We start from the raw sequence: 27861 nt of genomic DNA on the forward strand, positions 1-27861 counted from the left end.
GATAGATTAAATCCCACATAATTGGAGAAAGATGAATTTCCCCAGAATTAGAGATAGATTAAATCTCCCAGAATTAGAGATAGATTAAATCCCACATAATTAGAGAAAGATTAAATCTCCCAGAATTAGAGATAGATTAAATCCCTCATAATTAGAGAAAGATGAATTACCCCAGAATTAGAGAAAGATTAATTACCCCAGAATTAGAGATAGATTAAATCTCCCAGAATTAGAGATAGATTAAATCCCCCAGAATTAAATCCCCCAGATTAAATCCCCCAGAATTAGAGATAGATTAAGTGCCCCAGAATAAATCCCCCAGAATTAATTCCCCCACAATTAGAGATAGATTAAATCCCCCAGAATTAAAGAAAGATTAAATACCCCAGAATTAGAGAAAGACTAAATCCCCCAGAATTAGAGAAAGATTCAATCCCCCCAGAATTAGAGAAAGATTAAATTCCCCAGAAGGAGAGATAGATTAAATCACCCAGAATTAGAGAAAGATTAAATCCCCCAGAATTAGAGATAGATTAAATCCCCCAGAATTAAATCCCCCAGAATTAGACATAGATTAAATCTCCCAGAATTAGAGTTAGATTAAATCCCCCAGAATTAGAGAAAGATTAAATCCCACATAATTAGAGAAAGATTAATTACCCCAGAATTAGAGATAGATTAAATCTCCCAGAATTAGAGATATATTAAATCCCCCAGAATTAAATCCCCCAGATTAAATCCCCCAGAATTAGAGATAGATTAAATCCCCCAGAATTAATTCCCCCACAATTATAGATATATTAAATCCCCCAGAATTAAAGAAAGATTAAATCCCCCAGAATTAGAGAAAGACTAAAGCCCCCAGAATTAGAGAAAGATTCAATCCCCCCAGAATTAGAGAAAGATTAAATTCCCCAGAAGTAGAGATAGATGAAATCCCCCAGAATTAGAGAGACGAAATCCCCCAGAATTAGAGAAATATTAAATCCTCCAGAATTAGAGACAGATTAAATCCCCAGAATTAGTGAAAGATTAATTCCCCCACAATTAGACATAGATTAAATGCCCCCGAATTAGAGATAGATTCATTCCCCCACAATTAGAGATAGATTAAATCCCCCAAAATTAGAGATAGATTAAATCCCCCAAAATTAGAGATAGATTAAATCCTCCAGAATTAAATCCCCCAGATTAAATCCCCCAGAATTAGAGATAGATTAAATCCCCCAGAATTAATTCCCCCAAAATTAGAGATAGATTAATTCCCTCAGAATTAGAGACAGATTAAATCCCCTAGAATTAGAGAAAGATGAATTCCCCCACAATTAGAGATAGATTACATCCCCCAGAATTAGAGATAGATTCATTCCCCCGCAACTAGAGATAGATTAAATCCCCCAGAATTACAGATAGATTAAATCCCCCAGAATTAGAGACAGATTAAATCCCCCAGAATTAGAGATAGATTAAATCCCCCAGAATTAGAGAAAGATTAAATCCCACATAATTAGAGAAAGATTAAATCCCCCAGAATTAGAGATCGATTAAATCCCCCAGAATTAGAGATAGATTAAATTCCCCAGAATTAGAGATAGATTAAATCCCCCAGAATTAGAGATAGATTAAATCCCTCAGAATTAGAGATAGATTAAATCTCCCAGAATTAGAGATAGATTAAATCCCCCAGAATTAGAAATAGATTCATTCCCCTGCAATTAGAGAAAGATTAATTACCCCAGAATTAGAGATAGATTAAATCCTCCAGAATTAGAGATAGATTAAATCCCCCAGAATTGCAGATAGATTAAATCCCCCAGAATTAGAGAAAGATTAAATCCCCCAGAATTAGAGATAGATTAAATCTCCCAGAATTAGAGATATTTAGATCGGACGAACCGATCGAACCCATCTATGAGACTATGGACTCTCCCGACGCTCCCATCGCCGAAAGTCTACCGACCCTCCCCTCACCGAGTCTACCAGGGCCCGACGACTTGGCGTTACACCCTTCGTCACCCGACCCTGGTTGACACCGCTAGGGGCGCGACTATAAGACCCGCTGCTGCGGACGGTGCTCCGAGACTTCTCCTGTGACACGTTACATCTGGTAGACTCGCTAACGGTACGCCAGCATAGAATATTCAGCTTGCTTACATTGCTTACATTGAATGTTATGAATGGTCCCATGTGATGCCATATCTTATGCTTATTGCATTTCCTGCATTACAGGATGATGTCATGATCTAAATGGAATTAAACCAGAAGTTGGACTAAAGTTGTGTGGACCTGATTGGTTTTCCACAACACTCAGGTGGATCGACGACAACCGTTGACTACCTGATGGTGCGTAGGCGAGATATGGGGCACCTCCGGGACACAAAGGTGATCCCGGGGGAGGAGGCTGTTTCACAGCACCACTTGGTTGTCTGCGACATGAGGGTGAAAGGTGCGAGGAGAGCTCGGCGGGTGAAGTACCAACCGAGAATGAAGGTGTGGAGGTTGAAAGAGGTGCCAGTAAGGGAGGCATTAAAAGAGAGGCTGAGTAGGGTAGAGGCTGATGTGGTTGAGCTTGAAAGTGATTGGATGTCAATGAAAGATAGTCTGTTGGGAGCCGGTGGTGAGGTATGTGGATGGACAAAAGGACCACCGAGGCACTTGGGAACATGGTGGTGGGATGATGAAGTTGGAAAGAGGATTGACGAGAAGAGGAAGAAGTTCAAGGAGTGGCAGAAGGCGAAGGGTACGGGAGCAGAAAAAGCAGAGCATGAAAGTTATAAGGCAGTCAAGAAGGCTGCAAAGAAAGAGGTAGCAAAGGCTATAAGGCAGCCAAGAAGGCTGCAAAGAAAGAGGTAGCAAAGGCACAGGAGGCATGCAGGAAAATGTTCGGAGAACGCTTGGATTCGGAAGAGGGTCAGAGAGCGGTATTCAGGATTGCAAAGCAGATAGCGAAAGAGAGGTGTGATGTGATGGGGGTGAGTTGCTTGGGACAAATCGTTGTGGACCCAGATGGAATTAAAGGAAGACGGAAGAGATGTATGGAAATGCTGTTGAATGCAGAGAATGAATGGCATGGCAACATAGAGAGTAACCCAGTTTTAGGACCGGCAGAGAAGATAACTGAGAAGGAAGTTGAGGAAGCGATAAAAGCAATGAAGAGTAGAAAAGCAGGAGGGCTGACGGGAGTTGTGGGAGATGTGTTGAAGGCAGCAGGAAGTTGGGGTGTGAAGAGAATGACAGAGATCTGTAATCTGGTGGTGAAAGAAGGCCGCATTCCAGTGGATTGGGAACTGAGTACCCTCGTCCCTCTATACAAGGGGAAAGGTGACCCTCTGGAGTGTGGCTCGTACCGAGCGATAAAGTTATTGGAGCATGGAATGAAGGTATTGGAAAGGGTGTTGGAGAGGAGGATAAGGAAGAAAGTGCAGATCGACGAAATGCAGTTTTGGATTTATGCCAGGAAGAGGAACGACAGACGCGCTTTTTATTGTGAGGCAGTTGCAGGAGAAGTACATGGAGAAGAGGAAGAAGCTGTTTCTTGGGTTTGTTGATCTGGAGGAAGCATTCGATAGGGTTCCACACGAAGTATTGACACGGGCATTGAGGAAGTTAGGAGTGGAGGAATGGTTGATCAGAGTAGTGATGGCAATGTACAAAAGAGCGCGTACAGCTGTAAGGATGAAGGATGGGAACAGTGGTGAGTTTGAGGTGAAGGTGGGAGCGCATCAGGGGTCGGTACTAAGGTCACTACTATTTGTAGCTGTGATGGAGGTGCTGGCTCAGAACGTAAAGGAGGGTTTTTTTTGGGGGGGGTGGGGGTTTGTTTTTTTGTTTACAGAATCGAGGCTTGTGAAAGAGCTAACATTTATTTCACAAACAAATCTAACAAACAAAATATATAAAAAGAGGGAGCAGTAGACAAGATGGGGAGAGAAGGGGAAGCACACAAACACAACATTTGAGAGCAGGGACATCGGGAGATGTGTGGGAGGGAGAGGGCTTGGGGGGAGGAGGCGTGGGAAGGGGGGGGGGGGGTGGGAGAAGTATAAAACACAAGTACACCAAGGACTTCCAGCACAGAAGTTGGTATTTCAAAAAAGTGGATTTGGGGTGAAATTAGCAGGGGTAGAAAAGATCAAGGTTTTGGATGGGGGAAGATAAGAGATGGTGGTGAACAGCTGTTTTAAAGACCTGGAGGGAGGAGTGGGATTGAAGAGAGTGAGGGAGTTTGTTCCAGAGGCAGGAGAAAAGAGGAATGAAGGAGTGAAGGTGAGCAGAGTCTTGATTTTGGCAGTTTAACCATAAGAGGGTTGCAGGCAGATCTTGTGCGACCTGCAGGAATATTTGGGGGACAGAGCCCAGAGACAGCTGGGAGGGCAAGGCCGGAGAGGAGTCGGTAGAAGACGGAAAGACCACCAACCTGCCGGCGGTGAGTGAGTGAATGGCCCTTGGAGTTAGCTTCATCGCGGGAGATTCCAATGATTCTGAACGCTTTGGTTTCAACCGCGTGAAGACGAGCTAGGTGTGAGGCAGGAGCACCAGCCCAGAGGGGAGTGTAGTATTCCATTGAGCTGCAGATGAAAGCCTTGTATGTGGTGAGGAGCTCAGGTGTGCCAAGGAAGGACTTCGCACGACGGAGGATGCCCAGTCGGCGGCTGGCTTTGGAGGCCAGATTTGAAATGTGGTTTTCCCAGGAAAGATCATGGCAGATAGTGAGACCCAAAAGCTTGAGTGACATAACGTCGTGGAGAAGTTTGTTGACAAAGTACATGGGAGGGTTGTCCGGACGGTCTTTTCGAAGAGACATAGTGATAGTGTGAGATTTTTCAGGATTGAAATGTTCCACTTGTTTGCCCAGTCTGTGATTTTGTCGAGGTCTGCAGAGAGTGAGGAGGCTGCTGCCTGCCTATCTGAAGGAATAGGTATGGAGTGGCAGAGAGTAGAGTCATCAGCAAAGAGATAGAGAGGATTTTCCAAGAGAGTCAGAGAGATCATTGATGAAGACCAGAAAACGCACAGGGTCCAGAACACTGCCTTGGGGAACTCCAGCCTGAACAGGAAGAGGAGATGAGATAAACCCATTCAGGGCCACACGTTGACTACGACTAGAGAGGAAGTCCGCCAGCCATGCGTGGAGATTTCCATGGATACCAAAGGAGGAGAGTTTGGTGAGCAGAGGGTGGTGCCAGACCGTGAGTCCCAGTGAGTCGCAGAAGTCCTTTGCTGAGGAGCCATGGCTTGTGATAGAGGTACCCACACCCAGCCAACTGGCATGGTGACAATTGAAATCACCACATATGAGGAAGAGAGAGTTGGGATGGGTAGATAGAAGTTGGTCCATATTATCAGACAGCGAGATGTATATGGAGTCATCACTGTTTGGTGGACGGCACAACACACATATGAACAAAAGGTGGGAGCGAAGGGGAAGCCGTAGCCAAAGGTATTCCTGGGGGTGAGGTGGAGAGAGGGCAGTGCAGGGCGAGTGAGGAAGAGTTTTTTTTATAAAGATAGCAACCCCACCTCCAGGACATGGCTCAGGTCTAACCTTCCTGGAGGTGCGAATAACCTGGGATAGATACCAAGGAATCAGAGACACCATGAGGTAGGAAAGTTTCTGTTAAGCAGATCACGTCTGGTTTGTCAGAAGCAACCTGTATGGAGAGATCAGTCAAGTTTGAGCGAAGGCCCCGGATGTTTGAGGTCCATACCGTTAATGAAGAGGAAGGGGGAGTGAAAACATTTTGCTACCTCGGAGACATGTTGAATGTAGAAGGTGGATCAGACTCAGCAACGGTTGCTAGAGTGAGATGTGCATGGAAGAAGTTTCGGGAACTGAGTGGCGTGCTGATGAGGAGGGTAGTGTCGTTGAAGCTGAAGGGAAAGGTGTATGCTGCATGTGTGATAAGTGTTATGATTTATGGGAGCGAGACATAGGTAATGAACGTAGAGCAGCAACGAAGGCTGGAAAGGGTGTAAATGGGAATGGTTCGGTGGATGTGCAGAGTATCGTTGAGAGAGAGGAAGACAAATGATGAATTGCGAAAGATGATGGGAATAGAGCCTGTGATTGATGCTGTGAAGAGAAACAGGTTGAGATGGTTTGGTCATGTGTTGAGGAAGGATGAAAGTGACTGGTTGAGAAGAGTGATGGAAATAAATGTAGAAGGAAGTAGAGGACTATTAATGGTCAGTGCCATGAAACTTTCCAAAGTGCATGTGTGAGACGCTTGGTCTCCTTCAAAATGATGGAGAATGGCATTTTGCATTGACAGATGCAGATTGCAGAAGCAATACAAATGTGCCCACAAATCAGGGAGCTCTTTGTGACCCTCCTACTCTACTCTTTTGAAACCCTGCTGACCCAGTTATGGTCTTCGACCATCACCATATGCACTGGTGGGATGACTTTCTTCCTCGGGTTCCTCAATAAGCAAGCTGATCATCAACTCCTGCGTGCAATGGTATCGCTGGACGTTGAGCATCGCCTTCAACACCACGACAGACAACTTTCTGAGTTTCATCTGCCAAATGTCACAAATGATTTGCGTGCAACAGTGCAAGCAATCAATGGAAATATTGCACAACCACAACTGCCAATGATTATTCAGGAGGAATTTGAACTTGCTTATGATTTTAAAACTTTGAGAAACATTGTAAACCAACGCTTGCATGGCCCAAATGCACTTCTACCCTCTCAACGTGAGGTATATGTATATGACACTGTTATAGTTGCTTTACAGAAAAAGGAACCATTGGCTATCTTCCTGGATGCAAGAGGTGGGACAGGTAAAACCTATACACTGAACACTCTGCTAGCTGCTGCACACACCCTGCACAGTGACAAAATGAATGTTTCTCTAGCTGTTGCCTCAAGTGGTATTGCGGCTACACTTCTGCTGGGTGGACGTACATTTCATTCCAGGTTCAAAGCCCCCATCATGGTCACTGACTCAACAACATTATCAATATCGATATCTCACCAAAGTGTTCTTGCTGACCTAATTCGTAGAGCAAACCTTATTGTATGGGACGAGGCTCCAATGAGTCACAGGCACCTACTTGAGGCACTTGACCACCGTACATTACGAGACATCACCAACCAAGACATACCTTTTGGGGGAAAAGTAATAGTTCTCTGCTGGACACTTTAGACAGGTGCTTCCTGTTATTAAACATGGATCACGTGCCCAGATTGTCAATGCCTCTCTGAAATATTCTCTGTGTTGTGGCAACATTTCAAGATATTCCACCTTACCGAGAATATGCGTGTGCTTATGAATGGACATTGGACATTATAAAAAATCGAGGGAGTTTGATCGTTGGCTACTACAACTTGGCAACGGACAGCTACCCTACAACAATGAGGCATGCATTGAAATACCAGAGGAAATGTGCATGCAAATTGACAGCACCTCACGTGAAACAATCAAGTAGATCCATGAGTGAAGTCATTGACTGGGTCTTTCCTGACTTTCACCGACACCACACAGATCATAAGTGGATGGCAGATCGTGCAATATTAGCACCAAATAACACATTGGTGGATACCATCAACGAGGTCATGTCAGATACATTTCCTGGAACACCAACACTTTGTCAAAGTGCAGACAAGACGGTAAATGATGATGATGATGACGATGCCACACGTTTGCCAACTGAATATCTCAATTCCCTTAACATTGCCGGAATGCCACCTCATCAACTCTCACTCAAGGATGGCATGCCGTTAATCTTGCTCCGCAACCTCAACGCGAAGCCAGGACTCTGCAATTAAATGGGACACGGTTAATCGTGAAAGAAGTTATCTGTGGCCGCCTCCTAAAGGCTATTATTGCTAATGGTGACAATGCAGGTCGCAGTGTGTTTATCCCTCGCATCACTCTTCAACCTACAGATGGGATTTTCCCATTCCATTGGCAACGACGTCAGTTCCCAGTGAGAATTGCCTTTGCCATGACCATAAACAAGAGTCAGGGGCAGAGTTTGTCTAGGGTGTGCTTGTGGCTAGAACAACCGGTCTTCACATATGGTCAACTGTATGTAGGATCATGACGCGTTGGCCACCCTGACAATATTCGTTTCGCTATCAAGCAGTTGCCTCACCTTCCAAGAACTGCGACATGTTGTTGTATTGTTTACAGTGAAGTGTTATCACTATCCTGAACTTAAATTGCTTATAAAGATGTAACATCACTGATATTACAAATAAATTTGAGCAGAAGAAATGTTTGCATTATCATTGGCTTAAATCATGACGACACAACAACTCATATAGTCATTATCCTAAGTTCAAACAAACTTGTGCCTCTGCAGCGATGTATAGTGAGGCAAGCACAGCATCCCGATCCACGCTATTCGATTTATGTCAACATATTTTATCTATCTTTTATATATATATATATATATATATATATATATATATATATATATATATATATATATATATATATATATTGTTGTGGATATGAGAATTTTTTTTTTTATTTATTGTTGTGGTAAAATGTTGTTGTAAAAGGTTGTTGTAAAATATCACCCCTCCTCCCTCCGTTTGTGGTTGTATAAAGGTCAAAGGGCGTTCCCGTAGTTAGTCCATAAAACATACATGCAGGACACGATATATCTTTTTTGACAGTTATATCCTTATTATGTGTATTAGTGTAAGGCTGTGTCTTCCATTAATTGAAATACTCCATTGCACCAGTGAAAGAGAATAGATCCCCTTTCCTTCCCATCCCCAAAATCTCCCTTTCCTTCCCATCCCCAAAACCTCCATTTCCATATTACATCCCCTCTCGTCACTGCTGAGCCCTCGATTCCCAATCACCTCCCCTCCAATAACCGCCATTGACCATGTGCTTTGAGTCGGAGAAGAAAGGCGTGTCTCCACCTCGTCAGAGGGGAGGAGGGGCGCGCCCGCCCGTCGTCATCCAGGGCGGAGCCCGAGGGTCGCGCGACCAACCAGGGCCGAGGTGAGCACCCCGATGGGCGTGTCCAAAACGCCGGCGGCGTAATCGCTGGAGGCGCTATAAAAGGCGCAAACGGAAGTGGTCACAGTGAGTTGGTCGGAGATGCACTTTGAGTTGGTCACAAGGAGTTGGTCTGAGTCGGTTGCCAGAGGAGGGTCAGTGGTTGCGTTGGTTGCGGTGGTAAGGAGTCGGTGGTCAGTTGGTTGCGGTGAGGAGTCGGTGGTGAGGAGTGAGAGAAACAAGAAAGAGTTGAGGGTTTGGACCAGACGAGTGGGACAAGGCCTGGCAAAGCACGCGACGTAAACAGCAGCCAAAACAGCAGCGTGGGGCCTGGCCTGAACGGCGGCTGCTAAACGCGCCGGTTGTGCTGCGGGACCCCCTTGGACCTCCCTCTCCCTCCAGCCATCCACATCCTGCCATTACTGCAATTCCCCGCTTGAGTCAGTGTCTTTTGTTTGTTCTGTCCTGGGTTAATTAAGCTGTATAAGTTAATAATTGCACTGTGTCTCTAATCCTTCTGTATATTATTTTATTATCTTTCCTTCTCCTTGGTTACTTTGAGCATGTAAATAGTAGGAATAAATTTAGTGGTATTTCCAACCTTTTTGTCTTCTGCTTCTTCTTCTTCACATCCGTGTCGCCTTTGTCTTTTCCCTATTGACTAGCTGTGGTGCCATCCGGCCAAAGTCCTGGGTGAATCGGGTGAGTCAGGGATCCTGTTAGGTCGCGGCAATACCAAACTGCTCGGTAACTAACATCTTAAACCGCGATCAGTAACAATATATATATATATATATATATATATATATATATATATATATATATATATATATATATATATATACATACATACAGGGGGCTGCAAAAGTAGGTATACAGTTATGAAGAAAAAAAACGTGCGCACAAAACGTATTTTATTGATTATACAAGCATATCAATAATAACATATCAATAATAAACATATCAATAATAAACATATTAATCCCTCAAATGTCCCTCAAAACTATTTCCCTCAAAATCCCTCAAAACTATTATAATACTGGTAATACTGGTATAATCCTTACTGTATACCTACTTTTGCAGCCCCCTGTATATATATATATATATATATATATATATATATATATATATATATATATATATATACACACACAGCATATCTATAAATATATCTGTGCAGTGTCTTGTCACTTGTCTTGTCTTGTCACTGAATTACTACCTCAAACTTTTGTAAAATCGTACGAAACTTCGGGTATGAACCTATCTCTCCTGTGTGTGTCTTCAAGGGTCTTTGTTTTGAAATTTTTTGAAAAAACAACTTTTGTTGAAAAACAAAAATTGAAAAAGATGTATTTTTTCAACTTAAGTATTCAACTTCAATTGTTTATGAAATGTAATATCACGTATATGACAAAAACATTTATGCAAAATAATTGTTTGTTATGATTGGTGTCCACCATGACAAAACAGCAACTCAGGCACACTTGGTCATCGATTTATATATCTACATATCTGGGCAGTATCTGTGTTGTCACTGAACTACTCCCTGAAACTTTTGTTTCCGTGGTTGTGAAGTGTTTTTAATAACGTGGTGGTGGTTTTGAATCATGTGGTGGTGAGGTGTTTTGAATTACGTGGTGGTGAGGTGTTTTGAATTATGTGGTGGTGAGGTGTTTTGAATTACGTGGTGGTGACTGGTGAGGTGTTTTTAATTACTTGGTGGTGAGGTGTTTTGAATTAAGTGGTGGTGACTGGTGAGGTGTTTTTAATTACTTGGTGGTGAGGTGTGTTTAATTACGTGGTGGTGAGGTGTTTTGAATTAGTTGGTGGTGAGGTGTTTTAAATTAGGTGGTGGTGGTGAGGTGTTTTGAATGACTTGGTATTGAGGTGTTTTTAATTATGTGGTGGTGAGGTCTTTTGAATTACGTGGTCGTGAGAGGTTTTGAATTACGTGGTGGTGAGGTGTTTTGAATTAGTTGGTGGTGAGGTGTTTTAAATTAGGTGGTGGTGAGGTGTTTTGAATGACTTGGTATTGAGGTGTTTTTAATTATGTGGTGGTGAGGTCTTTTGAATTACGTGGTCGTGAGGGGTTTTGAATTACGTGGTGGTGAGGTGTTTTGAATTAGTTGGTGGTGAGGTGTTTTGAATTAGTTGGTGGTGAGGTGTTTTAAATTAGGTGGTGGTGAGGTGTTTTGAATGACTTGGTATTGAGGTGTTTTTAATTATGTGATGGTGAGGTCTTCTAAATTACGTGGTCGTGAGGGGTTTTGAATAACGTGGTGGTGAGGTGTTTTGAATTAGGTGGGGGTGAGGTGTTTTGAATTAGGTGGGGGTGAGGTGTTTTGAATTAGGTGGGGGTGAGGTGTTTTGAATTAGGTGGGGGTGAGGTGTTTTGAATTAGGTGGGGGTGAGATGTTTTAAATTACGTGGGGGTGAGGTGTTTTGAATTACGTGGTGATGAGGTGTTTTGAATTACATGTGGATGAGGTGTTTTTAATGATGTGGTGGTGAGGTGTTTTGAATTACGTGGTCGTGAGGGGTTTTGAATTACGTGATGTGTTTTGAATTACATGTGGATGAGGTGTTTTTAATTATGTGGTGGTGAGGTGTTTTGAATTACGTGGTCGTGAGGGCTTTTGAATTACGTGGTGGTGAGGTGTTTTGAATGACGTGGGGGTGAGGTGTTTTGAATTACATGGTGGTGAGGTGTTTTGAATGATGTGGTGGTGAGGTTTTTTGAATTACGTGGTGGTGACGTGTTTTAAATTACTTGGTGATGAGGTGTTTAAATTAGGTGGGAGTGAGGTGTTTCAAATTATGTGGTGGTGAGGTGTTTTAAATTATGTGGTGGTGAGGTGTTTTAAATGACGTGGTGGTGAGGTGTAATCGTCCCAAACTTCCAGTCTGCAACTACCCCTCCCCGATGTATGTGCTGAGGGGTTATTTCTTGAAAAAAAACATTCAACCGAAATTGCCTATAAAAATGTAATATCACAAACACAACAAATACATTTGTGCAAAATAATTGTTTGTATTATGATTGGTGTAAATCATGACAACACAGCAACTCAGGTGCAGTCATTATCCTCAGCTAAAATAAGAGCCTGTTCCTCAGTAACGACACTCGGCGAGCCGAGCCAAGCTAGTATATATATACTAGTGGGGTCACCCGTGGGAATCCCACGGGCATGGACGTGTGTGACATTTCGACATATTGAGTTGGATGCTGCACCTGTTTCACAATAACACACACACACACACACACACACCTCGTTTTTTCATTTCTGTATCTCACAATTCGGTCTCTCTCTTATTAACACACACACACACACACACACACACACACACACACACACACACACACACACACACACACACACACACACACACACACACACGTACACCGACACACATATACACATACACATACACACACATATATATACACACATACACATACACACACACACACACATGCACGCACACGTACACACACATGTACACCGACACATGCATATACACATACACACATATACACATACACATATGGATACACACACATACACATATACACACACAGACACATACACATATACACATACACACACACAGACACACACACACACATGCATACACATACACACACACATGCATACACATATACATACATACACACACACGTACACACACATGTACACCCACACACATATATATATATATATATATATATATATATATATATATATATATATATATATACACACATACAGACACACACATATATACACATAGACACATATATACACACACATACACATGTGTACACACACATGTACACCGACACACATGCACACACATACACATATACACATACACACATGTACACCCCCACACACACATACACACACACACACACACACACACACACACACACACACACACACGCGCACACGCACACACACACACGTCCCACATGTATATATCCCACATCCCACATGTATATACATGTTTAAAGTGTACGTGCCCTTCCCCCTTCCCCCGGCCGGCAACGCTGAGTACTTCTGCTAGTAACTAATGAAATAAAAACGAAGAAATATCTCTGGGTAATTTCCTGAAACTCGGTGAAATTCGCTGAAATTCGCTGAAATTCGCTCGGTGTATCGGTGAAATATTTTATTTGGGCGGTGTAGAATTGCTTCGAACGAAATATCTCTTAGCAATTTCCCGTCTGTGTTTCATGTCCATGCACACGTGAAATGGAGTTTGTTTTTGCACACGTGAAATGAACATGTGAACCTTTACTTCCGGATAATAATGTTGAATGAAATAAAAACGAAGAAATATAGTGGGGTCACCCGTGGGACATTTCGACATATTGAGTTAGATGCTGCACATTCAAAATGGTTACTGGCAATTCATCAGATCCAGAAATGGTGCAATGAACACAATTTATTTCTTTCACATAATATGTGGCCCCTCACTCCTCTCCACCTGACACTCTCCTCTCTCCACCTGACACTCTCCTCTCTCCACCTGACACTCTCCTCTCTCCACCTGACACTCTCCTCTCTCCACCTAGCACTCCTCTCCTCTCCAATCCCTCACATTCCTCTCCTCTCCAATCCCTCACCTCTCCAATCCCTCACACACCTCTCCTCTCCAAACCCTCACTCTCCTCTCCAATCGCTCCTCACTCGCCTCTCCAATCGCTCCTCACTCGCCTCTCCAATCGCTCCTCACTCGCCTCTCCAATCGCTCCTCACTCGCCTCTCCAATCGCTCCTCACTCGCCTCTCCCATCGCTCCTCACTCGCCTCTCCCATCGCTCCTCACTCGCCTCTCCAATCGGCTTTCCCCGTCTCGTTTCTCTCGTTTTTCTCCCGTCTCGTTCTTTTTCTTGCTCCAAATCGGCCCGTCTCGCCCGTCGGAATCGGAAATCGGGCCGTCTTGCTTTCTTGCTTGCGCGTAAATAAATTGTGTTCATTACACCATTTCTGGATCTGATGACTTGCCAGTAACCATTTTGTAAAAATGAATGTGCAGCATCTAACTCAATATGTCGAAATGTCACACACATCCATGCCCGTGGGATTCCCACGGGTGACCCCGCAAGTTTGCATTGACGTTCGTCGACGCACTCGTTCGCCCGTCTCATTCGCTTTCTTGCTACATCCTGTTCAAGTGTGCATTCTTCATCGATCGTCTCATTCATTTTGGAAATAGAAGTTTCCACGCAGCGCATGAATTGTCACTATCCTCAAGAGGAAGTGTCTCGTAATCATCAAATGATAAATGGCAAGTAAATTATATTGTGGAAAATTAAAGATTTCAAATAAACCTATTTAAAGTGTATGCGCACATAACTAATAAAAAAAACGAAGAAATATCTCTCGGTAATTTCCTGAAACATATTTTACTTCCGGCTAATGTTGAATGAAATAAAAACGAAGAAATATATGTCGGCATCATTGTTGACGTTTTTGTGACGACTGTCATCAAACGAAAAAGTAATATATCTTATAGTGTAGCAGCATAGCAAACCTGTTGTGCATTTTGTGATACAAGCACCAAATTTGGTACACTAGTAGACTATCATATTGTTGCAGATATGGGACTTGGCCTCAATATCCGCTTGTAAATACTCCCCTATTTCCCCAATACTCCCCAACTATCCCCAATCCCCCATTCCCTAGTCCCATTGCCTGTAAATAACACTCTGTAGAACCGACCTTCCCCTTTTTCCCCCATTAAATGTCGTGCCCAGGTTCACCGCATCTCACGTAGACAACTATAGGACATCTTGCTAGTTATTCTTAGTCTATGTCAGTTAAGGACTCGTTTCCATTAATTCTGACTCTTCGTTGCACGAAATTGTGATCGTATGGCACCAGTAGTGAGTTTAGGACCTCCCCTTACCTCCTCCCATCTTCCCCATGAAACAACAACAACAACTACAACAACTACAACAACAACTACAACAACAACAACTACAACTACAACTACAACAACAGTGGAGATGGGGGCGGCGCGGCGCGGGGGAGTGTGCGTCCTCACACCGGCTCGGTTAGCCGCCATGACCATGCGCTCCGACGGGGTTACCACGAAGGGGCTCCCTGTCAGCCCCTCGTCAAGGGCGGAGCCGGTAACCCCCCCGCACGCACCCAATGAGAAGCAACGGGCCGATTCCATCTGGGGCGGAGCTAACGAGCTGAGGGCGTGTCACTCCCCGCCGGATATACGCAGCCACTTACCGGACGTGACGTGAGATGCGCCCCCGACTGAAGAAGACAAGTCACGACCTTCGAGCGCTGAGTGAGGCCTCCCGCATCTCTGGACCGGAGCGGGTCGATTCTGTCCTTGAGCCAAGAGTGCACCTTGAGCCATCGACTACCCGCTTTCCTTGCCATCAATCCCCGTGTGAGTCAGTTTTGTCCCGTTTATCTGTCGTCTGTCGGGGCTAATATAAGAGTGTGTCTAAGTGCCTGTCTTTCTATGCTGTCCCTCTCATTCCTGTAATCTGACCTTCCGCAATATTATAACCTCTTCCGGAGGTCTTGAGAACTGAACCCTTGGTGTCGTGTCATTTTAATCCCAGCCGTTGTGTCCTTTTCCATCATTGATTTAGCATAGCGCGACTTAGTCAACGTTCGAGTATAATCGGGTAAACGTGCAGGCGCGGTCATACCAAACCGCTCGGTAGACCAACATCCACAACCGCGTCTGTAACAATTGGTGTCAGGAGTGTCGGATTCGAACCTGGGACTAAATTTATTAGGCCCAAATTTTGGAACACCAATTGTACCACTAGGGTAACAATTGGTGTTGGGAGGTAGAATTCGATCCGGAGCGCGTTTCCCGCGCTCGAAATTATAACGACGAAATTTGATTTGTTTTACGGAAATAAAAACCCGAATTTTGAAAGTCGCGCTATGGCGGATCAAGACAGCTGGGGTCCGGTAGGGGAGAGTGAGGCAGGGTCGGTCCAGGACCAAATTGAGGGACGCGAGGAGTGCGAAGCAGCGAGGGTAGCAGACGCACAAAATAGCGTCGTTGCGCCCGACGTTGCGGGGGCGCAAAATGGCGCCTCGCTGGTCACCGCGCCCGCGACCGTGGCAGCGCCCCTGGTGGATTCGAACCTTTTCCTCCTGCAAATGAGGGCCCTTATGGAACAAATGGGTGAGCAATTGGGAGACCAAATTAGAGGTTTGAAAAGCAGTATGGGACAAATGGGGAACCGGATGGAGGCTCAGAATGAGCAATTGGGGGTAATGGGGAACCGGATGGATGCTCAGGGTGAGAGATTGGAGGGCAAAATAGGGGTAATGAGGGACGAAGCGAGGGGTACCGGAGAGGGGTTAGACAATAATTTTAAGGAGTTAGACAAGAAATTTGGGAAGTTAGACAATAATTTTGAGGGGTTAGACAACGGGATAAAAGAGGTGAGAAATGGGTTAATAGGGTTAGAAAACAGTATGGAAGGCAAATTGAGGGACATGAGGGACCAAGCGGAAAGGGAAGTTAAACAAATGGAGCAGCAGATAGAGGGGGTCAGAATGGGGGTAGAAACTAAACTGGATGCTCACAGGGAGGAAATGGAGCAGATGAGGGTGGCATCTGGGCAGGAGATGCAAGTGATGGGAGAGGAGATCAGAAGAGGAGTGAGTGAGGAGGTCGGAGGAGTGCGCGAGGAGGTGAGGCACTGTAAGGAGCACATGGAGAAGGAGGTGAGAAAGGGGACTGTAAAGTTACAAGGGGGCATAGAGGACCTGACGCAGGAGGTGGAACAGCTGACGGAGGGACAAAAAGGACTAACGGAGCAGGTTCAAAGGAACACTGCGGTATTAGGAGGTTTAAAAGCGACACAAAACGACATAAAAAACGACTTAATAGCGACAAAGAGGGAATGTCAGATGGTACGTGAGGGACTGACAGCGAGGTTGGACGAGGTGGTAGAGGTAATGGAGACGAAGGACCGGCAGGTGAGGACGCACCTGGAAACGGTCAAGGTAGCCTTAGAGGACGAGCTTGAGGAGACGTACCGGGGAATAAAAGAGGTGAAGCAGAAATTAGAAGAAGTGGAAGAAGGGGTGAGCGAAATTAAGAAGCGACGGAGAGAGGATAAGAAGGAGATAAAAGAGGAGATAAAAGAATTGGTCCAAAGTCTGTGTTTGGATCGTGATGATGTGCTCATTAACCGGATGAGGGATTCGCAGGTGATGGAGGAGAAGCGAAAAGGAAGAGGACCCGGTGTAAGTGGTGACCAATATGGTCGTGCGTATGATGCGCCAGGGGATTTAAGAAGCTTGGGGGTCGAGATAGACCCGGGTGTTCGTGAGAGGCCGTTGGTGAAGTGTGCGACAGGTCTGGTGTGCGAAAAAGGAGGTGTGCGAGAAAGTCCGACTCTGGGGTGTGTGAGGAAAAAGTGCGTGCCAAGGAGTGAGTGTGCTGGCGAGAATGAGTCGGTCGTAGCGCGTGTGCGAGGGAGCACATGGAAGCGCGGTGTGGTGAGTGTTACAGAGGGTGTAACGGGAGAGTGTGCGCGAGAAAGGTGTGTGACGGACAGGTGCATGAGGAAAGAGTGCGCTGTCAAGAGTAAGGGTGAGTGCGCTGTCAAGAATGGAGGTGAGAGTAGTGAGAGTGACAAGGAGAGTGAGTTGGTTGTGACAGGTGAGCGAGGATGTACACCTGGGATGGTAGAGCGTGAGTGGGAATGCACGCTGGAATTGGTAGTGAGGCACGTGGTTGGGTGTGCGAATGAGAGCACACCTGTGATTGTCACAGAGGAGGGGGCGCGAAGAGGTGTGTTGGTGAGGTGTGCGACCAACGAATGTGTGCCAAAGTGTTCGGTGGTCAGGTGTGTGACCAAGGCTGTGAGTGGAATGGGTGTACCGAGGTGTGTAAGGAAAGGTACGAGGAGCATGGAAACGGCTGGATGTGTGAGCAAGGAACGGGCCGCGGGGTGTAAGCGTCCAGGTGAAGCATCGACGTTAGACGGGGTAGAGTTTAGGTCGACTTTTAGCCGAATCGGGCCCTCGGTGCGTGCTGGGCCTCGCTTTGAACGGCCGCGTCCGTGCTCCACTAGGCGGAGCGGGCAGCCCGATAGAAAGGGTCGTCATGGCGACCACTTTTTGTTGAGGCATTCCGGCAGGTCGAGATCGGGACATTGGATGGCTCCACGCCGAGATGGTGCGTGGGATCTCGGCCCGGGTAAGCCCCCGTCCCTGCCCCGAATGCCGGACGCATCCAGCCGCTGGCGCAGAACAACCCGCATTCATGGCTTGGCTTTACGAAGCCGGGCTTTGGACAGGAATTGGCGCATCGAGAGGCATTAGTGAGTAGACTGGGTGATGAGGTTAGTGTTTTGGACCCAAAATTAGAGAAAAACAAAATTTGATGATTGGCAAGGGATTGGCAGTAGTGATTGGCAGATGATGGGTAGTGATTGGCAAATTTTTAATTTGTTGAAATTTGATGTGCGAAATTGGTAGTGAGCGATGGGCCCGGTGGGTAAGGCTGGCATCCCTGCCACCCTTCCCATAGGTGGGGGCAAATGCGCAATAGCTTATGGGGTTGATGGCAGTGAAAACTAGCCCGGGTGGGTTAGGTTATATTGTAGGGATCTAGCGAAGATGACATTAGGTGACGTTAAGTTTAGTTAGTGACTGATACCTGTAGTGGGGACGCAGGTAGATTAGTGTGGATGATAATGACGTGGGAGCGCAATAGTTTAAAGGGACGACTGGGAAGCGCAAGTTTCAGAGGGGAGTAGTTAGGTGAGATGATGCTGTGTGAGAATTGAACAGGTGTGATTGCACAGGTGTGCAACTGGACAGGTGTGTGGAGCAGTGTGTGAGTAGTGAGTGTTGTGGATCAGCGCGAATGCGCTTGGGGAGAGAAGGGTGCAGGTGGCACCAGGTGTGAGAGCACAGGTGTGCAAGTAAAGGTGTGTGGAGAGAGTTGGAGTAATTGGTACGGAGTGGTGTGCATGGTGCGAAGGTGTGGATGGGGGAAGAGTGGACCCCTTTCACGAGTACCCGGGGCGGGTAGTGTAAGTGTTAGGTAGAGGGTATAGGTAAATTGTGGTTGGATATTGGCATCTGTGGTGCGGGTGACAGAATGGTATTTGGATGGGTGCATTAGTGTTGTGGAAATGGCTGGGCGTGTAGCCTGTTAGTGTGTGTAGTTGGTTGGGCACTCCACCACTGTGAGGATGTCGGCCAGGTGAGGCCGCAGGTGGGCTCTGGGAGCCGATAGTTGTGAGTGGGTGCCTGAGGATCCCGGGTGTGGATCGGGCAGCCCAGTGCCAGAGAGGGCACCGAGTGGGGAGAGCGCCAGAGGGCCTTCCCCAGGTAGTTAGGTTAGGGTAAGGAGCAGGTAAGCTCGGAGGCAACTGCAGTGGTGGAGGTGTGCAGGTGGGTAGACCCACTGGGAGAGGTACACGCCACAGCCCAGAAATTGTGCGAGGGCACCGGGAGATGAATCGGGGGAGTGAGACCCCAAATTGAAAAGCACCACAGTTTGGCCAATGGGAATTGGTTTTTAGAACCCATAGTGTAAGAGGGCCAATGGTTTGGCCGGAGAAAGACCCCGGGTAGTGTAAAGTTGTTAAAGTCATTTAGGAAATAGTTAGGATTGATGAACCTGTCGCACCATACGCAGCCACTTACCTGTGGTGATGATGATGACTCCACACCTGTGTTTTCTTTGTTCTGTGTGCAGGAAATGAGAATTGCTGTGTGGATTGGTGAGACGCATCACGACGTGGATGAGACATTGGGGTGATTCCATCTCTCCCTCCCTAGGAGGGACTGATGATGAATTGGTAATGGCAAATTTTGATGAGTTGAAAATGGCAAATTTGATTGGTTAAGAGGGAGAGAAGACGAATTTGGTATATGGGAGGAACGGGGAAGACAGTAGGGACGTTTGTTGATTTGTAAAGTAGATGTTTATGGGTAGTGTTGTGTTTTGTGGATACAGTAAGGGGTAAGGGAGGGGCCATGTAGGTTACCTGGTGGGGGGGGGGGGGCGTACGGTAGGAACGTACCTGTCTCACCTGGTTCCCATGTGCCCCCAGTGTGCATTACCTTACATTGCGTGCACTTTTGCGCCCTTACCACCTTACTCACTTGTCTGCTTCTTTTGTCTCCCACCTCTGAGGATCTGGCTTTGGGGTAGAGAGAGAGGAGAGAGAGGTGCTGGCTACGCAGTTGTGGGCCTGCACTTTCGCTGCTTGCTGCCTGGATCGATACACCATATGGACCGCAATGTTGGTGGCCACCCACAATGGACCGCAGTTCTTTTGCGGCCAAGCACCACCCGTGGATGGACCTATGGGTCAACGTGGCACCTATGCCATACAAGGTGAACCACTTATAGTTGGCCCCCTGACGGCCACAATACAGAAATGGACGCGGTTGGCGCCTTTCTTTATTTTTTTGAAAGAGGCAAGAACACCAAGTGCACCACACGAAGGCAAGACCAGCGGCAGAACATCGGCCGGCTGCGACACCACCGGTGATTTATAAACACTTTATTGGTGCACCGGATGGTGCTGACTGTGTTATGGGGTGGTGCTTTTGATGCTTGGAAGGGGTGCTCTGCACATTATTAAAGGCCATAAGGCCACAGAGCACTCGTGGGTTGGTGTATCGATGCTGGCATGCGTGCTCTCTCTATGCATAACATCTGCATGTGTTCCTCCAAAAACAGGTCCTGGATCGTAGTGTAAATATCAGCGTAGTCTTGTGTAAATAATGCTCCCTACCGGCTGTATGTTTAGTTTGCGAATTCTTTCCGGATTCGGTTATCCTGTGGGTGTGTTTCTGTGAGGAGAAGGGTGCAACGTCGCAGGGGGACATATTTACTCATTTGTGAATATCTGTAAAACTGTCGCACTCAGGGTAGAGTTAATAGTAGAGGGAACTACATCTGAGTGCCACACTAAAATAGGTAAAAATTTATCGGGTCGGGACGCCCCGAGGGTAGAGAAGGGTGCAATGTTGCGGATATGGGACTTGGCCTCAATATCCGCTTGTAAATACTCCCCTATTTCCCCAATACTCCCCAACTATCCCCAATCCCCCATTCCCTAGTCCCATTGCCTGTAAATAACACTCTGTAGAACCGACCTTCCCCTTTTTCCCCCATTAAATGTCGTGCCCAGGTTCACCGCATCTCACGTAGACAACTATGGGACATCTTGCTAGTTATTCTTAGTCTATGTCAGTTAAGGACTCGTTTCCATTAATTCTGACTCTTCGTTGCACCAGAATGTGATCGTATGGCACCAGTAGTGAGTTTAGGACCTCCCCTTACCTCCTCCCATCTTCCCCATGAAACAACAACAACAACTACAACAACTACAACAACAACAACAACAACAACTACAACAACAACAACAACAACTACAACAACAACTACAACTACAACAACAGAGGAGATGGGGGCGGCGCGGCGCGGGGGAGTGTGCGTCCTCACACCGGCTCGGTTAGCCGCCATGACCATGCGCTCCGACGGGGTTACCACGAAGGGGCTCCCTGTCAGCCCCTCGTCAAGGGCAGAGCCGGTAACCCCCCCGCACGCACCCAATGAGAAGCAACGGGCCGATTCCATCTGGGGCGGAGCTAACGAGCCGAGGGCGTGTCACTCCCCGCCGGATATACGCAGCCACTTACCGGACGTGACGTGAGATGCGCCCCCGACTGAAGAAGACAAGTCACGACCTTCGAGCGCTGAGTGAGGCCTCCCGCATCTCTGGACCGGAGCGGGTCGATTCTGTCCTTGAGCCAAGAGTGCACCTTGAGCCATCGACTACCCGCTTTCCTTGCCATCAATCCCCGTGTGAGTCAGTTTTGTCCCGTTTATCTGTCGTCTGTCGGGGCTAATATAAGAGTGTGTCTAAGTGCCTGTCTTTCTATGCTGTCCCTCTCATTCCTGTAATCTGACCTTCCGCAATATTATAACCTCCTCCGGAGGTCTTGAGAACTGAACCCTTGGTGTCGTGTCATTTTAATCCCAGCCGTTGTGTCCTTTTCCATCATTGATTTAGCATAGCGCGACTTAGTCAACGTTCGAGTATAATCGGGTAAACGTGCAGGCGCGGTCATACCAAACCGCTCGGTAGACCAACATCCACAACCGCGTCTGTAACAATATTATGAAAAGATCTGGATATTGGGCCATCTCAGATTCAGAGATTTGATTTTTGCAAGATTTCGATTCGATTGGGATCGAAGAGAACACCTTCTTCGTCTTCTGTACAGTGAAGTTGCCAGCCCTGAATTCTCTGGCTACATCTGGGTGCTTCATTGGGAGTGCAACCGTGTCCCTCAGGTGAACAGGGACACACCTGGCATAGTGTGTGTGGTCTAAGGCATGGAACCATGGGACCAGTTCCGTCAGGGCATCAAGGTACGTCGTGAATGAAGCCTGCCGCAGAGAACGCACGTAGACCAGTACCAACATCTCTAGTTCCAGCACAGTTGCCCAGTACTGAAAGTTGGGAATGTCTTCTCCTCTCTGGTGACACCAGTCTTCGAACTCAGGCAGGTCTTCTGCATCATCAGCATATGTCATACAGTGGCGTTCATACGCACGGTGTTGCAGGATGTGCAGTGCCGCTGCAGTGATTTGATGAGCTCTTCTTGTGCGGGTGACGTGGGCAGCTCGTAGGAAGGAGTCGGCCGTCCCTGGCGTTGCAATCTCAGCTTGCAAAATCTGCAAATCTTGCAAAAATCAAATCTCTGAATCTGAGATGGCCCAATATCCAGATCTTTTCATAATATGATAGTCTACTAGTGTGCCAAATTTGGTGCTTGTATCACAAAATGCACAATTCTTTTGAATATTTGGGCTAAGCCGCCCCACTAAAACGATATCTATAGGTGTGCAAAGTGTCAAGTTAATCCATCCTTCGATGCCTGAGCCTTAGGCGAACAAACTTTTCAAGTCCTTGCATTATAGTATGATTTTCCTTGGTGGCCATATTGGATTTTGGACGTCATCTCGAAAATAAGTGACATATGAAATGTACCTTTCCCTGAATCAGTTTCACTGACCTCAAAAACCCCTGATTTGATACCTCATTTGTCTATCTGTGACTTCTACAGCCAGAGATATATGATATTTCAGTTTTGCTGGTGGCATTTTGAATTTTGGCCAACATCTTGGAAAATCTGAAACGGTCAGGATGGCTCCTCGGCTAAAATCAATTGATAGGTCCAAACGAAGCTCCATACCAAATTTGGGACTTTTGTCCGGCTTGTAACATTACGCCTAAAAATTGTTGCTAAGCCACCTGACTATCACATGCAGTGTTATTTGTAAAAGTTTGGTCCATAAGCACGAAAATAAAAATGGTAGTTTTGTAAAGTCGTTCCCCCAGAAATTATTGCTAAGCTGCCTAACTAGATCAATCACATGGGGGTTAAATGCATGTTCCAAGTGAACTCCAATCGGTGGAGGCGTCGTGGTGCACCGGGCTAAGGCGGGCCACGATGACGTATCAACGATGCGTACTCGAGAGCTGTAAACGGCAAAGGTTCGAATCCTCGACCCTGGGCCCCCGCAGGTGTTGCGCCGCGGAAAATGAGCCTCACGCTAAAGACGTCCGGGCGGACGCCCCGGGCACCCGGGCCTCCACCCTTTTGAATCCAAACCAATTAATCAATAATTAATCACTGAAAAGCGAATTTATGCATTTGAAATCGTCCACCGTTCCTTGTCGTGACGTCACATTCAACGGCCATAAAATGAAATGTTGTTGTTTTTTTGAAGGATATTTAAATAATCTCGTTGACCCTTAAGGACTTATATATATATATATATATATATATATATATATATATATAAAACCCTTCGGTTTATAATTATATATAAAATCGATGGACCATCCACAGGGTAAAGGAAAGAATAAAAGAAAAAAATATCACTTCCCGTTCCCGTTCCAGATCCAGGAAGTTGACCCCAAGAGGAAGAAGAAGAAGAAGAACCACCCTTCGGCTAGTCACTCGTCACTCGTCACGTCAGTCGTCAGTCGTAGTCCTCGGGCACACTGAAACTGTAAGTGTCATGTGCGGCTGTCATACGGGTTGAAGGCACGAACAGTGCACCAAAATCGAGCGTCATTATATATCATAAATTAATAATGCACTATATCCTGCCTCCAAAGGTGCGGGCGACAGTCCCTGACCGAGCTTTGTTGGTTTATTGGTTTATTCCCAAAGATGGATGTTCCATTCACCGTCAGGAGCATTCCCAAAGATGGATGTTCAATTCATGGTGAGGAGCATTCCCAAAGATGGATGTTCCATTCACGGTGAGGAGCATTCCCAAAATTAGTCACGTGAAAAAGTAAGTACCCGTGTACAAGTAAGTACACGTGAAAAAGCTCCGTCTCCCTGTGCCGCCCCGTCTCCCTGTCCCGCTCCGTCTCCCTGTCCCGCTCCGGCTCCCTGTCCCGCTCCGTCTCCCTGTCCCGCTCAGTCTCCCTGTCCCGCTCAGTCTCCCTGTCCCGCTCAGTCTCTCTGTCCCGCTCAGTCTCCCTGTCCCGCTCAGTCTCCCTGTCCCGCTCAGTCTCCCTGTCCCGCTCAGTCTCCCTGTCCCGCTCAGTCTCCCTGTCCCGCTCAGTCTCCCTGTCCCGCTCAGTCTCCCTGTCCCGCTCAGTCTCCCTGTCTGCGGGCGACAGCTCAGTCTCTCTGTATGGAGTGGGAGGGAGAGAGCAGTGGGATTGGTAGAATATGGAGTGGGAGGGAGAGAGCAGTGGGATTGGTAGAATATGGAGTGGGAGGGAGAGAGCAGTGGGATTGGTCGAGTGAAGTATGGAGTGGAAGGGAGAGAGCAGTGGGATTGGTAGAATATGGAGTGGGAGGGAGAGAGCAGTGGGATTGGTCGAATATGGAGCGGGAGGGAGAGAGCAGTGGGATTGGTCGAATATGGAGCGGGAGGGAGAGAGCAGTGGGATTGGTCGAGTGTGGAGTGGAATGGAGAGAGCAGTGGGATTGGTCGAATATGGAGTGGGAGGGAGAGAGCAGTGGGATTGGTCGAGTGACGTATGGAGTGGAAGGGAGAGAGCAGTGGGATTGATCGAATATGGAGTGGGAGGGAGAGAGCAGTGGGATTGGTCGAGTAAAGTATGGAGTGGAAGGGAGAGAGCAGTGGGATTGGTAGAATATGGAGTGGGAGGGAGAGAGCAGTGGGATTGGTCGAGTGAAGTATGGAGTGGAAGGGAGAGAGCAGTGGGATTGGTCGAATATGGAGTGGGAGGGAGAGAGCAGTGGGATTGGTCGAGTGAAATATGGAGTGGAAGGGAGAGAGCAGTGGGATTGGTAGAATATGGAGTGGGAGGGAGAGAGCAGTTGGATTGGTAGAATATGGAGTGGGAGGGAGAGAGCAGTGGGATTGGTCGAGTGAAGTATGGAGTGGGAGGGAGAGAGCAGTGGGATTGGTAGAATATGGAGTGGGAGGGAGAGAGCAGTGGGATTGGTAGAATATGGAGTGGGAGGGAGAGAGCAGTGGGATTGGTAGAATATGGAGTGGGAGGGAGAGAGCAGTGGGATTGGTAGAATATGGAGTGGGAGGGAGAGAGCAGTGGGATTGGTAGAATATGGAGTGGGAGGGAGAGAGCAGTGGGATTGGTAGAATATGGAGTGGGAGGGAGAGAGCAGTGGGATTGGTCGAGTGAAGTATGGAGTGGAAGGGAGAGAGCAGTGGGATTGGTAGAATATGGAGTGGGAGGGAGAGAGCAGTTGGATTGGTAGAATATGGAGTGGTCTTTTGGTATAATCCTGGGTTAAATGTGCATCCACCTTTTGGTATAATCCTGGGGTAAATGTGCATCCACCTTTTGGTATAATCCTGGGTTAAACGTGCATCCACCTTTTGGTATAATCCTGGGTTAAATGTGCATCCACCTTTTGGTATAATCCTGGGGTAAATGTGCATCCATCTTTTGGTATAATCCTGGGTTAAATGTGCATCCATCTTTTGGTATAATCCTGGGTTAAATGTGTATCCACATTTTGGTATAATCCTGGGTTAAATGTGCACCACCTTTTGGTATAATCCTGGGGTAAATGTGCATCCATCTTTTGGTATAATCCTGGGTTAAATGTGTATCCACATTTTGGTATAATCCTGGGATAAATGTGCATCCACCTATTGGTATAATCCTGGGGTAAATGTGCATCCACCTTTTGGTATAATCCTGGGGTAAATGTGCATCCACCTTTTGGTATAATCCTGGTTTAAATGCGCATCCTCCTTTTGGTATAATCCTGGGTTAAATGTGCATCCACCTTTTGGTATAATCCTGGGTTAAATGTGCATCCACCTTTTGGTATAATCCTGGGGTAAATGTGCATCCATCTTTTGGTATAATCCTGGGTTAAATGTGCATCCACATTTTGGTCCAAACCTGGGTTAAATGTGCATCCACATTTTGGTATAATCCTGGGTTAAATGTGCATCCACCTTTTGGTATAATCCTGGGGTAAATGTGCATCCACCTTTTGGTATAATCCTGGTTTAAATGCGCATCCTCCTTTTGGTATAATCCTGGGTTAAATGCGCATCCTCCTTTTGGTGGAAACCTGGGTTAAATGTGCATCCACCTTATGGTATAATCCTGGGTTAAATGTGCATCCTCCTTTTGGTATAATCCTGGGTTAAATGCGCATCCTCCTTTTGGTGGAAACCTTGGTTAAATGTGCATCCACCTTATTGTATCATCCTGGGTTAAATGTGCATCCATCTTTTGGTATAATCCTGGGATAAATGTTCATCCACCTTTTGGTATAATCCTGGGTTAAATGTGCATCTACCTTTTGGTAAAATCCTGGGTTAAATGTGCATCCACCTTTTGGTATAATCCTGGGTTAAATGTGCATCCACCTTTTGGTATAATCCTGGGTTAAATGTGCATCCACCTTTTGGTATAATCCTGGGTTAAATGTGCATCCACCTTTTGGTATAATCCTGGGGTAAATGTGCATCCATCTTTTGGTATAATCCTGGGTTAAATGTGCATCCACATTTTGGTCCAAACCTGGGTTAAATGTGCATCCACATTTTGGTATAATCCTGGGTTAAATGTGCATCCACCTATTGGTATAATCCTGGGGTAAATGTGCATCCACCTTTTGGTATAATCCTGGGGGTAAATGTGCATCCACATTTTGGTATAATCCTGGGTTAAATGTGCATCCACCTTTTGGTATAATCCTGGGTTAAATGTGCATCCACCTTTTGGTATAATCCTGGGTTAAACGTGCATCCACCTTTTGGTATAATCCTGGGTTAAATGTGCATCCACCTTTTGGTATAATCCTGGGTTAAATGTGCATCCACCTTTTGGTATAATCCTGGGTTAAATGTGCATCCACCTTTTGGTATAATCCTGGGTTAAATGTGCATCCACCTTTTGGTATAATCCTGGGTTAAATGTGCATCCACCTTTTGGTATAATCCTGGGGTAAATGTGCATCCACTTTTTGGTATAATCCTGGGTTAAACGTGCATCCACCTTTTGGTATAATCCTGGGTTAAATGCGCATCCTCCTTTTTGTGGAAACCTGGGTTAAATGTGCATCCACGTTTTGGTATAATCCTGGGTTAAATGTGCATCCACCTTTTGGTATAATCCTGGGTTAAATGTGCATCCACCTTATGGTATAATCCTGGGTTAAATGCGCATCCTCCTTTTGGTGGAAACCTGGGTTAAATGTGCATCCACCTTTTGGTATAATCCTGGGTTAAATGTTCATCCACCTTTTGGTATAATCCTGGGTTAAACGTGCATCCACCTTTTGGTATAATCCTGGGTTAAACGTGCATCCACCTTTTGGTATAATCCTGGGTTAAATGTGCATCCACCTTTTGGTATAATCCTGGGTTAA

The 27861-nt window shown here is 46.2% G+C and overlaps 1 protein-coding gene across 3 annotated transcripts in view; it reads left to right on the forward strand.

Annotated features, from left to right (window-relative positions):
• Positions 1–27861, forward strand: part of LOC137437373 (uncharacterized) — a 76228-nt gene that overhangs the window by 39377 nt on the left and 8990 nt on the right. For 2 of the 3 annotated variants that reach the window (XM_078769109.1, XM_078769110.1), the window contains 2 exons: positions 2230–2490; positions 6273–8384. In XM_078769109.1, the coding sequence (XP_078625235.1) occupies positions 2341–2490; positions 6273–7151 (1029 nt within the window). In that variant the 5' untranslated portion in view covers positions 2230–2340 and the 3' untranslated portion in view covers positions 7152–8384. Of the gene's footprint in view, positions 1–2229; positions 2491–6272; positions 8385–23916; positions 24029–27861 lie in introns of those variants that run through there. The other variant, XM_078769111.1, reaches the window with a different exon arrangement.

The sequence above is a fragment of the Myxine glutinosa genome, unplaced genomic scaffold (genome assembly GCF_964187855.1).
Source record: "Myxine glutinosa unplaced genomic scaffold, kmMyxGlut1.1 SCAFFOLD_1202, whole genome shotgun sequence".
Taxonomy (NCBI): Eukaryota; Metazoa; Chordata; class Myxini; order Myxiniformes; family Myxinidae; genus Myxine; species Myxine glutinosa.